Source organism: Fundulus heteroclitus, chromosome 1, assembly GCF_011125445.2.
Source record: "Fundulus heteroclitus isolate FHET01 chromosome 1, MU-UCD_Fhet_4.1, whole genome shotgun sequence".
Classification (NCBI taxonomy): Eukaryota; Metazoa; Chordata; class Actinopteri; order Cyprinodontiformes; family Fundulidae; genus Fundulus; species Fundulus heteroclitus.
Genome location: NC_046361.1, coordinates 28,851,485 through 28,864,497, shown reverse-complemented (window position 1 = coordinate 28,864,497; position 13,013 = coordinate 28,851,485). Strand labels below are relative to the sequence as shown.

General features: G+C 40.1%; 2 protein-coding genes across 2 annotated transcripts in view; one reads left to right on the top strand and one right to left on the bottom strand.

Annotated features, from left to right (window-relative positions):
- Positions 1-429: 429 nt before the first annotated feature.
- On the top strand, positions 430-3,192 carry LOC118563195 (testis-expressed protein 49-like). The gene is made up of 4 exons (XM_036137361.1): positions 430-628; positions 2,604-2,741; positions 2,824-2,947; positions 3,029-3,192. Exons 1-4 carry the CDS (start codon positions 538-540, stop codon positions 3,075-3,077), a joined length of 402 nt encoding a protein of 133 aa, XP_035993254.1. The 5' UTR covers positions 430-537; the 3' UTR covers positions 3,078-3,192.
- A 4,093-nt stretch (positions 3,193-7,285) lies between these two features.
- Positions 7,286-13,013, bottom strand: part of LOC105928589 (adenylate cyclase type 6) — a 69,226-nt gene continuing 63,498 nt past the window's right edge. Inside the window, exons 19-24 of the mRNA XM_012865926.3 lie at positions 12,963-12,992; positions 12,720-12,852; positions 12,299-12,562; positions 11,990-12,194; positions 11,768-11,892; positions 7,286-10,104 (exon numbers count right to left, since the gene is read on the bottom strand). Of these exons, the coding sequence (XP_012721380.2) occupies positions 9,976-10,104; positions 11,768-11,892; positions 11,990-12,194; positions 12,299-12,562; positions 12,720-12,852; positions 12,963-12,992 (886 nt within the window). The 3' untranslated portion in view covers positions 7,286-9,975. The remainder of the gene's footprint in view (positions 10,105-11,767; positions 11,893-11,989; positions 12,195-12,298; positions 12,563-12,719; positions 12,853-12,962; positions 12,993-13,013) is intronic.

Here is a 13,013-nt window from a genome sequence, read left to right as displayed (position 1 = left end):
ATAGACTTTTGGGGAGTTTTTGGGACGTATTTAATTTAATGCATGACCAAGCTTTGCTTTGATGTGCACCAGTTTACGTAATTTTCCACTAAACAAAATAATTTTAAAAAGATTAATTTTAGGGTTTAAAGGATTTGCAAGTAACATTATGCATGCTAAATATATATATGGCCTACAGTTTTTAAGCCAGTTACCTTGAAAAAAGCCAAAGCCTAAGCAAGAACACTCCAGACACTCCATAGTTATTGGGAAATATTAATCTTTTTGACTCTTTATATACTAATCAGGTTGATTCAGTTGAAAACTATTAAGCCCGTACTGTGTGAAGCTGTTGTCATTACTATTGGTAATGTAATTATTCCAGATAAATAGATAAATGTTTACATTTCATTCTCCATTCCTTCCTGACGGGATGGGTGGGGGCTGTTGCCACGGTAACATGTAAACAACAAGGTTGGGATTATTTTTGAAAGCTAGGGGTGTTGGAGACTGTGTTAAAGGACTTTTACCAACGGGATAAGCCCACAGTGGAACACTATGGCCTTCTTCGGCTTGACGCAGCTGGGTTATCAAAACCCAATCGGCGATAAGATGATTGTAAATCCCCGGGGACAGCCTCCACCTCAGGGTAAGAGGAAGCTACTACTACTAGTTAATCATGTCTGCATCCTCAGTGAAAACAGACCTGACAGAGTTTGAGTGCAACTTTTTATAATTTAGTCTAATATGACAACTATTAAATTTCAGTCATACGTTGATATGTTAAAACTGATGTCAAACCCCAGTGCATTCAAGAGATCCCAATTACAGTGGCTCTCCTGTCTGCACAGACAGAACTTACCAATCATGGACATGTGAGCATTAAAACTTTTGGAAAAACAGAATTTCTTTAAAAAAAGTTAAGTTTTATGTATATATATATATATATATATATATATATATATATATATATATATATATATATATATATAAAATGTTTTAGTGTGAAAAACATTAAACTCCTATATACCATGAGAACACCCCCCACCCCCAAGAAAATTGATTCATTAATTTCAGCTAAATGTGCTTTCAGTTTATTTATACTCCTTGATTTCAGAATCTATGTATGTGTTTAGCAATCTTTAATGATTTTCTTATTGACTTAGGTTGATACAGGTCTATTGGTAATCCTGTTGTAATGAGCAAGTTTAACCTTTATGGAAAGCATGGATATATAAATATATAAATATTTGATGTATTATCTTTCGTAACCACAGCAGAAAGTGACATTCTGTTATTCTCACTTGAAACCATTACCTTATAAATTTAAGCCGAGTAAGGCAATGTCATAATACGCTTCCCCACTACCTTCAGGTCAGTGCTACAGGACAGAAATATATCTAGTCACCTTCTTTCTGTTATTATTGTACCTAAAATGTCTTTGCTGTGAGCAAATAACCCAAGTCAAATTCCTTGTTGTATGAAGCAACTTATTGATGATCAAAACTGATTCTGATAGCTTTCTTAACGCCATATTCTTTAAAGGCCAGATTTGTGGAGTGCACAGCTAATAGTTGTGCTGTCAGATTATTGCATCTGAGCTGTAGATCTCTGCAGCTCCTCCAGAGTAATCATGGGCCTCTTGGCAGCCTCCGTGATTAATGCTCACCTTGCCTGGCCTGTCAGGTTAGGTGGACATCAGGTTGGTAACTGTGCCGTCGTGCCACACTCTTCCCATTTTCAGATGACGGATGGAACAGTGCTTAATGAGATAATCAAAATTAAATTCAGTTTTATTTATATAGCTCCAATTCACAACACGTGTTCTCTCAAGGCACTTTACAAAGTCAAATTCAATCAAATCATCCAGACAGACAAAAAGTTTCCTATTTAGGGAAACCCAGAAGATTGCTTCAAGTCTTGACAAGTGGCATTTACTCCTCTTAAAAGAGCGTAGAGCCACAGAGGACAGTCGTCTGCATTGTCCATGGCTTTGCAGCAATCCCTCATACTGAGCATGCATAAAGTGACAGTGGGGAGGAAAACTCCCCTTTAAAAGGAAGAAAAACCTCCAGCAGAACCAGGCTCAGTGTGAACCCACTGGGGTTAGAGAGGACAGAGCAGAGACACAAAAAGCACAGAAGCACACATTGATCCAGGAATCCTTTCTACATTATATGGTAATAACAGATGATCAATAATCTAGCTCTGATTTAAACTTCTGAACGTGTTATGTGTTTCTTGGTCTTCATGATGCTATTTGTTCACAAATGTTTTCAAGGAAACGTCTGGTACTTCACAGAACACTTTATTTATATACTTTATATACTTTATTTATACTTTGGTGAAATTACACACACTTGGAGCAGGGTATAAGGCACTGAGTGCCAATAAATAGCATTTCTTTCTATTTTATTTGTAAAACAATTGAAAAGCTATGTATATGTAACTTTCTTTCCACATCAGAAATATGCTTTGTTTTGTGTTGACATATCTGATAAAATCCCATTGAAAAACACAGGAGTTGTTGGTCCTAACATGACAAAATGTGAAAAATGGCAACAGATACTACAAAAAGTCACCTTAATGATTAGCTTCATCTGTTGTAACATATCTGCTCCCAGATGGCCGCATGAACGCTGGAGGAGGATCGGCTCCATCGTTCCAAGAGCTACTCCAGCCTCCTTCCTACAGCACTGGCGAGCATCACGGGAGCCATGAACTGCACAACGAAATGGTGAAAAAGGCTCAAACAAGCAGATGTGAGCAGACCTAAGCACACTTGGTATGGAACGCTTTTAGACGTGAGTTTGTAGCAAACTAAACGTCTCTTCTGTCCTCAAGCTCCTGATCAGCTGTACATAATGCCTCTGACGGACAACCAGCAGTATGGATGGATGTTATCCAAGAGTTCTGAACCGTGGGCCAGAGTCCGACGGTTTCCTCGAAGAATCAGTGAGATGACAAAGTGAGTGCCATATACATACTACACATATTTTCTCTATCTGTCCAGGATGTTGTCTATATAACTCAACTGTTGTGTTCCCAGGTTTGTTAATGACATGTCCAGGACGGACCCAGAGTTCAGCCTGTTCTGATTGCCCTCATGTTTTGTCTTCATGACAAAGAAGCCTGCACACACTCCCTCCTACATGTCCTCCATATCAGTGTTGTTACGAAAATCCTAAATAAATAAAGGCCCACAGTTCTGGACATTTTCAAGGTTCATTTATTGAATCAATTCTTACTGATCTTTGTAAGCTGTGCTAAAGCAGTACTATAGTATTCTGTTAAAGCTCTGGTAAATACAAAAAATCTATCAAGGTCAGTATTTTAAAAAGTGTTGCCACATCTCAATGAGAACTGGCCTGGTTTTAATCATTTTAATGATGGGAGCTGTCAAGATCAAGAATATACAGAGTTGGAACTAGATCCTTGTCCACTCTTTGAAGAAACTTGCCTAATATCAGGGACTACAACATGTGTTTTCCCTTTTGAATTAATGAAGCTTTTTTATTTCCATACACTATAAAAAGACACACAACCATTTTTTTTTCTCACTGTTATAAACCAGACCATACCTCTCCTGTTTTAGGTCAGTTAGGTTTAACAAATTAGTTTCTATTTGCTTAATGACAGAGTAAGCACAGAGAGAATATTAGTTTGCAAAACTTTTCTTGGTTTATTTAAATTCTACGGTTTACAAACACTAACATGTCCACTGTCTGGTGACGATGTCATGCTGTGTAAGCTTCTGATAGGTCAATTCACAACAACTGAGTTAAATCAAAGCACACCTCTGGACTTACTTTAAGGCTTTCTTGTGTGACTTCAAGCAAGACTGAAAAATCAATCAGGCAAAAACATGAGGAATGGAGTTGTTGACCTCCACATACCTGGTTCATCCTTGGGTACAAATTCCACATGCCCTGAAGGTGTGACATTAACCTGGAGAAACATTTATACGCAGGCACAAACACAATGTGAATGTCTCATAGCTGCAGTTCAGGGAGTAAACAGGTTCCTCGTTTCAGAGAAGAATATCATGTCAATAAAAAGACCATGTGGAGATGCTTTCTGAAGATGGAAAGAAATGTCATTATTCACAGCCCTGACATGGACCGAAACGCCCCTCAGAGAAGAAGAAGCCACCACACCAGAAGCAATATGAAAAGCCAGATTAAAGTTTGCAAATGCACACAAGGTCAGAGACCTTACATTTTTGAGACACGTCCGGGGGTCTCAGTAAAACTAATATTTGAGTGTATGACCATCATTACGTTTGGAGAAAAAGGGGGGAAGCTTGCAAGCCTGCAAACACCAACCAAACTGAGATGTACAGTGGTTCATCAGGTTGCTCAAGTGAGTGCGAGCCACCAGAATTGACGAAGATTCCTGGATAGGTGTCGAAACGTTTTCAGAAAGAACTGAGCAAAAGTCTGGTTGCCTCTCCGCTTTAAGCCTGTTTGCTGCTGCAATGAACCAGATAACTGAGAGTTTGCATAGGCGTAGTCAGATGTTCTGGTTCTGCATTGCGTTCGAATCCACCAAAAGGTATTCAAGGTAGGAATGGTGTTGAATGGGCACCAATGACACAATGACGCTTTGTTTTAAGCAGGTAACAAAGGTGTCGTCCGGGTCACGTGGTCCGACCCAATGGATGTGTTACGATAGCTGGCGTTCCCTGATGGCAGTGGCCTCTTTCTGTGGGACAGAGCTCCCTGCGACAAAGCAAAAAGTGCAGCAGGAATGGCTTGAAGAGCACCAAAAGTTTCAGTTGTTGACGTGTCCTACAGATCCTTTACATCTCAAATAAATCAGGCATCAGTGGGGTATGCTGGACAAAGACGTCCGATTCATAGAGACCCTACTTCGAAGGAATCTGCTGCTAACGTCTCGATGTCAGTCACCACCATCTTAAGGGATTTAGTGGCGTCCATGTCTGGATGGATCAGGACCAAAACATTATTAGGCAGGTGGCCATAATATGACAACTGATCGCTGTATGTTTGTTTGTATATATATTCTTAATGTTGTCAGTTCCTGTCCGCTGTGGGCCTGACACTGACTTTCCTCACCTCTCTCGAGGGAAATCCTGTAATTAAAACTTTTTTTTTTTTTTTTGTCGAGCTTCCTTGCCAATGAGCAGTCTTGAGATTTAGAGCATTAACAACCTTGTCAGTGTTTCTAGTTTAATTAAGCATAACAGAAATTTAGAGGCCCCTTGATCTGGGGGACATACAGTATATTAAATATCATTCAGAATGCCTGCTTCAGATTTGTTTTCAAAATATAAAATCTACACTTAAATGGTGCAACGAGGGTGTCCTTCAGGCAAGCTGAAAGAGTTTTAATCATTTGCAGCAGCTACATTTAACAACAGATACCTACTCATTATGCTCCACAATGTCCATAAATGGTGCAGCCTATTTATCAGATCAGTGTCCACTTCAGGAAGGCTCAGAAGACATTTTTTACAAATGTACTTGGGTTTTCTTTTTAAAATGCATGATTATCATTGAACAGGAATAAAAAATCTTTACATTTAGATTGATTTGCTAACTTCTTGGGGGGTTTTTTTAGCCTTGAAATAACATTGTAAAAAAAAAAATAGAAAACATGAACAGGGAGAAAATACTTTTTTTAAAGTTTTTATTAATTTTTTTTCTTCAAGGGGAAATGTTATTTTTCTCTTTGTCGTAGTCCTCAACTCTTCTTTTCAACTGAGCAAAACACTCCCCTTTCAACTCCTCCAACTCAGGGAAAATACAAACAAAACAAAACAAAAAAAAAGAATAAAAAACAAAAGAAAAGAAAAAACTGAAGGATTCATCGGGCCTGAGCAAAAACACTGTTTCAGTAGTGTGGGGAACACATTCCTCCCAGCTCCTGTTTCCACTGAAAGGATCCCAAGAGTTAACAATCAACACAAGTCCATGGACAGCCAGTAGAATTAGAAGAAGCACAATGAACATCTTTATGAACTCGTGTCCATTCTCTAGACTCTCTGCGTTGGCGACTCACTCATCATTGGTCACAGTTATGTGTGAAAGTTGGTGATCTCGGTTACGTCGCTGTCTTCTGATGCTCCGACCACGCCCAGGCCTCTCATGCCTCTCGCACAGGAGAGACCAGTAGCACAAGACTGCTCGAGCTGGCTTTGGTACAAACGTGATCAACTGTTTGCTGCTGGAGACAACGAGATTGATCAGATGACGGACAACAAGCCCATTTTCTACGCATCCCAGCATCCTCTTTGGTCTCAGGCCTACAACCAGGCATAGGCCGGTAACTGACTTCAAGCTACGCCAAGGTTTTGAAAAGCTAAATACTGCTCAAAATTCAGATTCCAAAGTTTTAGATGAGATGTTAAAGAAAGAATGGGGAACCAGAGCTGTACCCCCACCCCCACCTGTTGTTGTACACTGTCTGTCAGCTGGCTGAACGGAGGCTATAACCACTTTTTTTCCCCCCCTTGGATTGGAAAAAAAGTTCTGGTCGTGAAAAACATGAACAGCGGCGATGTGGCAACTAAAGATGCGGCACATATCGCTCTCATTAAGGCAACACTGATCTGAAAGTACAACTGGAAAACTAAAAGTGCAGGCTCGCAGAGAGCCACAATAATTAGCCAGCTAATATCAGCGGGTTATGCGAAAGAGCAGGACAGTAAAAATACTGCTAAATTCTGCATGTGTTTGTTGGCTATTTCAACTTTTTCAGTCTATTTGGTGATGTAATGTTCTGGATAACATTATTACAACTGGAATAATCAGTGCGTGATATTAATTGAGGAGCAGTGGGGGGAAAAAAAACAGAAATTCTGTTGTAGTTTTGAATTTTTGTGAAATTACCATGGTACTGTGAAATTGTGGCATCTTGACTGAAGGTTTTGATACTTGCCCATGCCCAGCTAGTCTCTTGTGAAGATACAGAGGAGTGAAGTGGGTTGTTTTTACGTCGAGGCAAACAAACAAAATACAGATATGACACAAACCCATTACAGTTAACTGATCAACACTCTGGCCCTGTTGAAAAAAAAAATACATGGAATTACAATGAGTTATTTTGCTTCTTTCTTTTCATGGCAAGTAAAAAAGAGCAACAAAAAATGATCAACTGAGCGTCTCGATCAGCAAACTCCCAGGATCTGAATCCTTTTAACGTTTTTGATGCATTTGGAGGAAATAAAGGCATTTGTGCATGACGAGAATGTTGATGAAGAGTTTTCATTTTTTGTTGAAGTTATTGCCTCAGATTATTCATGTTGTAAAATAAAAGTCAGAGGAGCCACTAATTATCTAGATTTTTTTTTTTTGCTTCATGATATTAATTTCTTCAACCTTAAGTGATTCCATATTTTTTCACTGAATTTAATCTGAAATATAGGCATGCCATGTCACCTTTATTAAGGCATATTTTAACAACCCAGATCGTTCAGCCGTTTACCAGGATATTTTTACTGCAATGGGGAGAGAAAGCCGAGAGTTGCCCACTGATCTGTATATTGGTGCTTGAACGTGTGCACATTTGTGAGTGTGATTGGGTGAACGGGGCTCTAGTCTAAAGCCCTCTCAGTGGTCCGGATGACTAGAGAAGTGAATAAATTGAGTCCATTTAGTTTAGTTTTACTTCTACACGTTTTAAAAACCTGATTCTTGCTGCATTGGGTCATATCTGAGATTATCTTTTTAAAGAATGCACAATTAAGATGTCCAATCGTTGCCAGAATGTTCAGCGCTTTCCTAAAACACTTTTGTCATGTCTGCTATTGTTGTTACAAAGTAAAAAGCCTCAAGAGGTGGAAAAAAATTACTAATTGTTTTGTTTTTATGCCACATATATTTTTTTCCCCCCTAGCTCTGCGTAATTCCACATATTATATTTTGTCCGGAGCATAATTTGAAAAACAAATGTGCAATTAAATTAAATCCGTCACCTATTTATAATTATCATTTAAGAAACGAGCCAGAAAAAGCCAGAAAGTTCAGCCGTTAACTGAAATAATGTCATGTCCATGATTTAAAAGAAAATGTACTTATTTATTGCTGAAAGGCAATAAAAACTGACGGCACGTCCTTTGAGAATAGTGATTCAACGCTTTCGGCCAAACGTTTCATACGCTTCAAATTTTTTTGCTAAAGGGTCATTATCTTTCATAACGATATGAATAAAAATGCCGCCCTGCCGTTCCTGCATTCGTGCAGGGCAACACATTGATGGAGTGGATCAAATAAAACACCCAGTGACTCACATGTCTCTGTGCGTGTGCTAACTGCTATAACATTCAGAACCACGCACCAGTTCGGCTCAGTGGTTATGACTTCTCGCAGACCCGGAACCGAACAGCAGAACCCAGCAGAACCCAGCAGAACCCATCGGCCGCAGTTGATCAGTTGGTACCAGTGAGCTCAAACCATTGAATTTTACAATAAAGCGTGCTGTTCTTCATCGGTATGGAATCATCATATTAAGTATAATAATTAACCAGAATCATCATAATAATAACAACACTAAGAATATACAAATGATGGGTACAGAATTTATACAAAATACCCTTTGTTGAAACAAACTGAAAGCCCCCTCCCAAATAAAGAAATAAAACAAGAAACCACAGTAAGACATGCTCAAAGCAGTTATGTTTGGCAAAAAAAAAAAAAAAAAAAAAAAAGCAGTTTAGTTGTATCATAAAAACCTCACAGTGAAAATAGTTATGCCCCTTCAGGATTACAAAGCACAGTATTCAGTCGAAATCGGCGGATATTTCTTTCCTTCGTCTACTTCTTCTTCTTCATAGAAGAATCGGGCTGCATGACGCAACTGCGTTGAAATCCAAAGTTTCTGCTCCTTCCTACCTGGAGGTTCTGGAACAACTCACTGATTTATGTTCCTTCATTTCCACCCATAAAAAAAATAAAAAAAATAAAAAGGACTGTTCTGAAAGGGACGGAGCAGTCGGCTCAAACGAGCGGCGCGTCCTCTAATCTAGCAGGAAACGAGGATAAAGGAGATCCCAATTTGAGCTTGATCTTCTCTGTTTTCAGATAAAAAATATATAATCCCCATACGCATATTTAGTCATCTTTAGTCACTTTTAATTTGACTGAGGGTAATTTTATTATTTAGAGTTAAAAATCTGCTCTCTGCTGCCTAAATGACAGGAAAAAAATAAATAAACTCTGTGTATTTTATGAAAATGAGCCTTCACTGCCAGATGTCGGACGAAACAGGCAGAAGTCAAACCCTCTGCCAAAAAAAAAAAAAAAAAAAAAAAAAACACAGGCGATGATCTTTGCTGACTGCAGTGAGAACATATCAACATCTGCCTTGCTTTTAGTAAATACTTTAGTCTTTGGTCAATATATTCCTCCTCAATTTATACATATAGTCATACACACACAAATATGCATGTACATACACACTTATAAACGTGTAATAAACTGGATATTTGTGCACGTATGTGTTCACACTTTTTTTTTTTCATAAAGGACCTTTAGCACAAAACATCAAGACTGAAATAAATAATTTAAAGCGGGAACAAAAGTACCTGTCCATAAATTGTGTCAAACAAACAAAACGAACGAACAAACGAACGAAATAATTACCGAACAAAAGAACAACAAAGTCAAATGAAAAAGTAGCCTTATGTACAGCGATAATCTTCTTTTGACACAGGCTAAAAGGCGTTGTTTTAAATAAACAGACTTTGCATCTTTCAAGAAGCCTGAGAGAGAGGCTAGACATGAGAAAAACACGTTGTCCTCCGACATGTACGCGGGCCGAGATGGCTGTCAAACAAGAGCTTCCTCCTCTCGTCGAGAACACCTTCCCCTTTTTCCCCGAGTCTTAAAAGTTCACCTTTTCCTCTTTGCTTGGGATTCAAGTGATGGCGATTGTAGTTCTCAGCTGTTTTCGCTCGCGCTGTGAGTGCTCGCTCAGTGGTGCCGTGTCCTTGCAGTGGGTACCGTCCCCCAGCGTCCGCTGCTGTCACGGCTGCTAGCTGTTGGGGGGCCCATCATTTAGGAAGTAGGTCGTCATTTCCCCTTTGCCTTTGACCTTGACGACCCCACGGCACTCCAGCACGTATCCTTTGTTATCGAGCACCTGGTGGAGGTCTGTGGTCACCTGGGGAGTTTAGAAGATATTCCACAGGGGTTTAGCTGACAAAAGCTAAAACTGACAATATGCCACATCACGTCAGTGGCATGTGTAATAAAAGCAGTAATAGTGACAATCCTGAATACTGTGGGCAGGTCGGCAAAAGTACAGAACGTAGAAAATAAAATGGAGCATGGAAAATATTTAGATTTCCAGATGAAGTGCTCTGTGCAACAGTCTGAAAGATCCTTCCTTCCTTCCTTTCCTTATTTCTTCCTCCCTTCTTTTCTTCCTTCCTTCCTTCCTTTCTTACTTCCCCCATTTCTTCCTTTCTTTATTCCTTCCTTCATTCCTTCCTGACTAGAGAACAACTAAGGGGTCCTCTTTCCTTCTTTCTTTCTTCCTTCCTTCCTTCTTTCCTTCCTTTCTCTCTTCCTTCCTTCCCTCCCTTCCTTTAATTCTTTTTCTGCCTTCCCTCCCTTCATTCCTGACTAAATAACAACTAAGAGGTCCTCTTTCCTTCTATCTATCTTTCTTCCTTCCTTTCTTACTTCCCCCACTTCTTCCTTTCTTTATTCCTTCCGTCCTTCATTCCTTCCTGACTAAACAACAACTAAGGGGTCCTCTTTCCTTCTTTCTTTCTTCCTTCCTTTCTTCTTTTCCTCCTTCCTCCCTTTCTTTTTTTTATTTTTCTGCCCTCCCTCCCTTCATTCCTGACTAAACAACAACTAACAGGTCCTCTTTCCTTCTATCTATCTATCTATCTATCTATCTATCTATCTATCTATCTATCTATCTATCTATCTATCTATCTATCTATCTATCTATCTATCTATCTATCTTTCTTTCCTTCCTTTGTTCCTTTCTTCTTTCCTTTCTTCTCTCCTTCCTTCCTTCCATCTTCTCTTCCTTCCTTCTTTTATTCCTTCATTCCTACCTTCCTTCCTTCCATCCATCCTTCCTTCCTGACTAAACAACAACTAAGGGGTCCTCTTTCTTTCTTTCTTTCTTTCTTTCTTTCTTTCTTCCTTCCGTCATTCCTTCCTTCCTTTCTTACTTCTCCCACATCTTCCTTTCTTTATTCCTTCCTTCCTTCATTCCTTCCTGTCTAAACAACAACTAAGGGGACCTCTTTCCTTCTTTTGTCCTTTCTTTCTTCTTTCCTTTCTTCCTTCCTTTCTTGTTTTCTTCCTTCCTCTCTTCCTTCCTTCCCTCCTTCCTCCCTTCCTTCCTTTCTTTTTCTGCCCTCCCTCCCTTCATTCCTGACTAAACAACTAAGAGGTCCTATTTATTTCTATCTATCTATATCTATCTATCTATCTATCTATCTATCTATCTATCTATCTATCTATCTTTCTTTCTTTCCTTTCTTCCTTCCTTCCTTCCTTCCTTCCTTTCTTCTTTCCATCCTTCCTTCCTCTCTTCCTTCCCCCATTTCTTCCTTTCTTTATTCCTTCCATCTTTCCTGCCTCTCTTCTTTCCTTCTTTTATTCCTTCCTTCTTTCTTTCCTTTCTTCCTTCCTACCTTCCTTCCTTCTTTCCTTCCATCCATCCTTCCTTCCTGACTAAACAACAACTATGAGGTCCTATTTTAAGGGTTCTTACTGCATCAATGTATAGATACCACTCTACAGGCATCGACATTCCAACACCAGCTTAAATTCACTTTTCCCTGTCCGTTAAAACCTACCTGTATGCGGTCAGGTACACCTGTGCTGTCCATACGACTGGCCACGTTTACTGTGTTTCCCCAAATATCATACTGAGGCTTGCGGGCCCCTATAACTCCCGCTACCACTGGCCCAATGTTCAGACCTGGGGATCAAATACAAACATCAAGATGAAATATTAAAAAAAATATATAAGCTGTTGTGGAGCAGGTTTACTATTCTTTCCTCAATGTTTTCTTCACCTATCTTCATCTGGAAGTTGTTGAAGGAATGCTCGTTGATATATTTCATCTGCTCTCTCAGTCTCATAGCATAGTCTGCTAGTGCAGTAATATGAGAACGGCCCTCTTTGTCATAAGTAGAGTCATTGAGACCGGAGGCCGCCATGTAGGTTGAACCAATGGTCTTGATCTTCTCCAGCTGCCTGTACTTCTCCTCACTGATGATCTGAGGCACAACAAAAAAAAACACAGATGTTGCACTTGTGCAGTTTCCACGTCACTATCGTGCACAAAGTGGTCTGAGTTTTAGAAGGAGGACATTTTTTTTACCTCATCGAAGTCCGCGATGATCTCATTGAGCAGCCGGAGACACTCCACCCCCTCGTTGTTGGCCTCCAGCTCCACGTAGAACTCCGAGAAATTGCTGATGGAGGCGAACATGACGGCTACGCACTCGCAGGACTGGTAGTACAGCTCGTCGTTGCGCCGCTCGCGAGCCAAGAAGTGAGCGGCCACGTCCTTCGGCAGGATGTTGTGAAGGAGGCGACGGTTGTAGGCTTGCAGCTCCTCCATCTCTTCCTTCTCCTCGGTGGCCTGGCAGGGATGGTTAGGAGAAACAAATAGCTTTAATAAAGACCGCCATAACCCCAAGAGAGACATAATCATAAGAGCATTAGGAGTCACAGAGGCACAGATCTACTGGAGAAACTTTGAGCAAAGGTGAAGAGACGTCGCCCTCTAGTGGCTGTACCTGTAGTTTCCAAAGGAAGTCGAGGCGTGCAGTAGACTCGACCTGCTGTGCGTGCAGGTACAGTGCCAGGACGAATACTGTGAGGATCACTGGAGTCATGACCCGCAGGGACACTTTGGTCACAATGTATGGGCTGCAGAGTGATCAGAACGTACGCTGAATAAAGGAAACTTACGAGACAGATTACATAGTTAAACAATAAGTAGCACATGCAGTCTCCAAAAAGTAACTGCAGCGACGTACCACTCAACTGTAGTTTCATTGAAACTGGACCTAGAATTACAAACAAAAAAA

What these genes read in the sequence shown, in the direction of transcription:
- LOC118563195 (XM_036137361.1), top strand. Translation starts at nt 538, where the DNA reads ATGGCCTTCTTCGGCTTGACGCAGCTGGGTTATCAAAACCCAATCGGC. An exon ending in GGGACAGCCTCCACCTCAGG is followed by an intron (nt 629 to 2,603) that starts GTAAGAGGAAGC and finishes ATCTGCTCCCAG; the next exon opens with ATGGCCGCATGAACGCTGGA. An exon ending in AAAGGCTCAAACAAGCAGAT is followed by an intron (nt 2,742 to 2,823) that starts GTGAGCAGACCT and finishes TCTGTCCTCAAG; the next exon opens with CTCCTGATCAGCTGTACATA.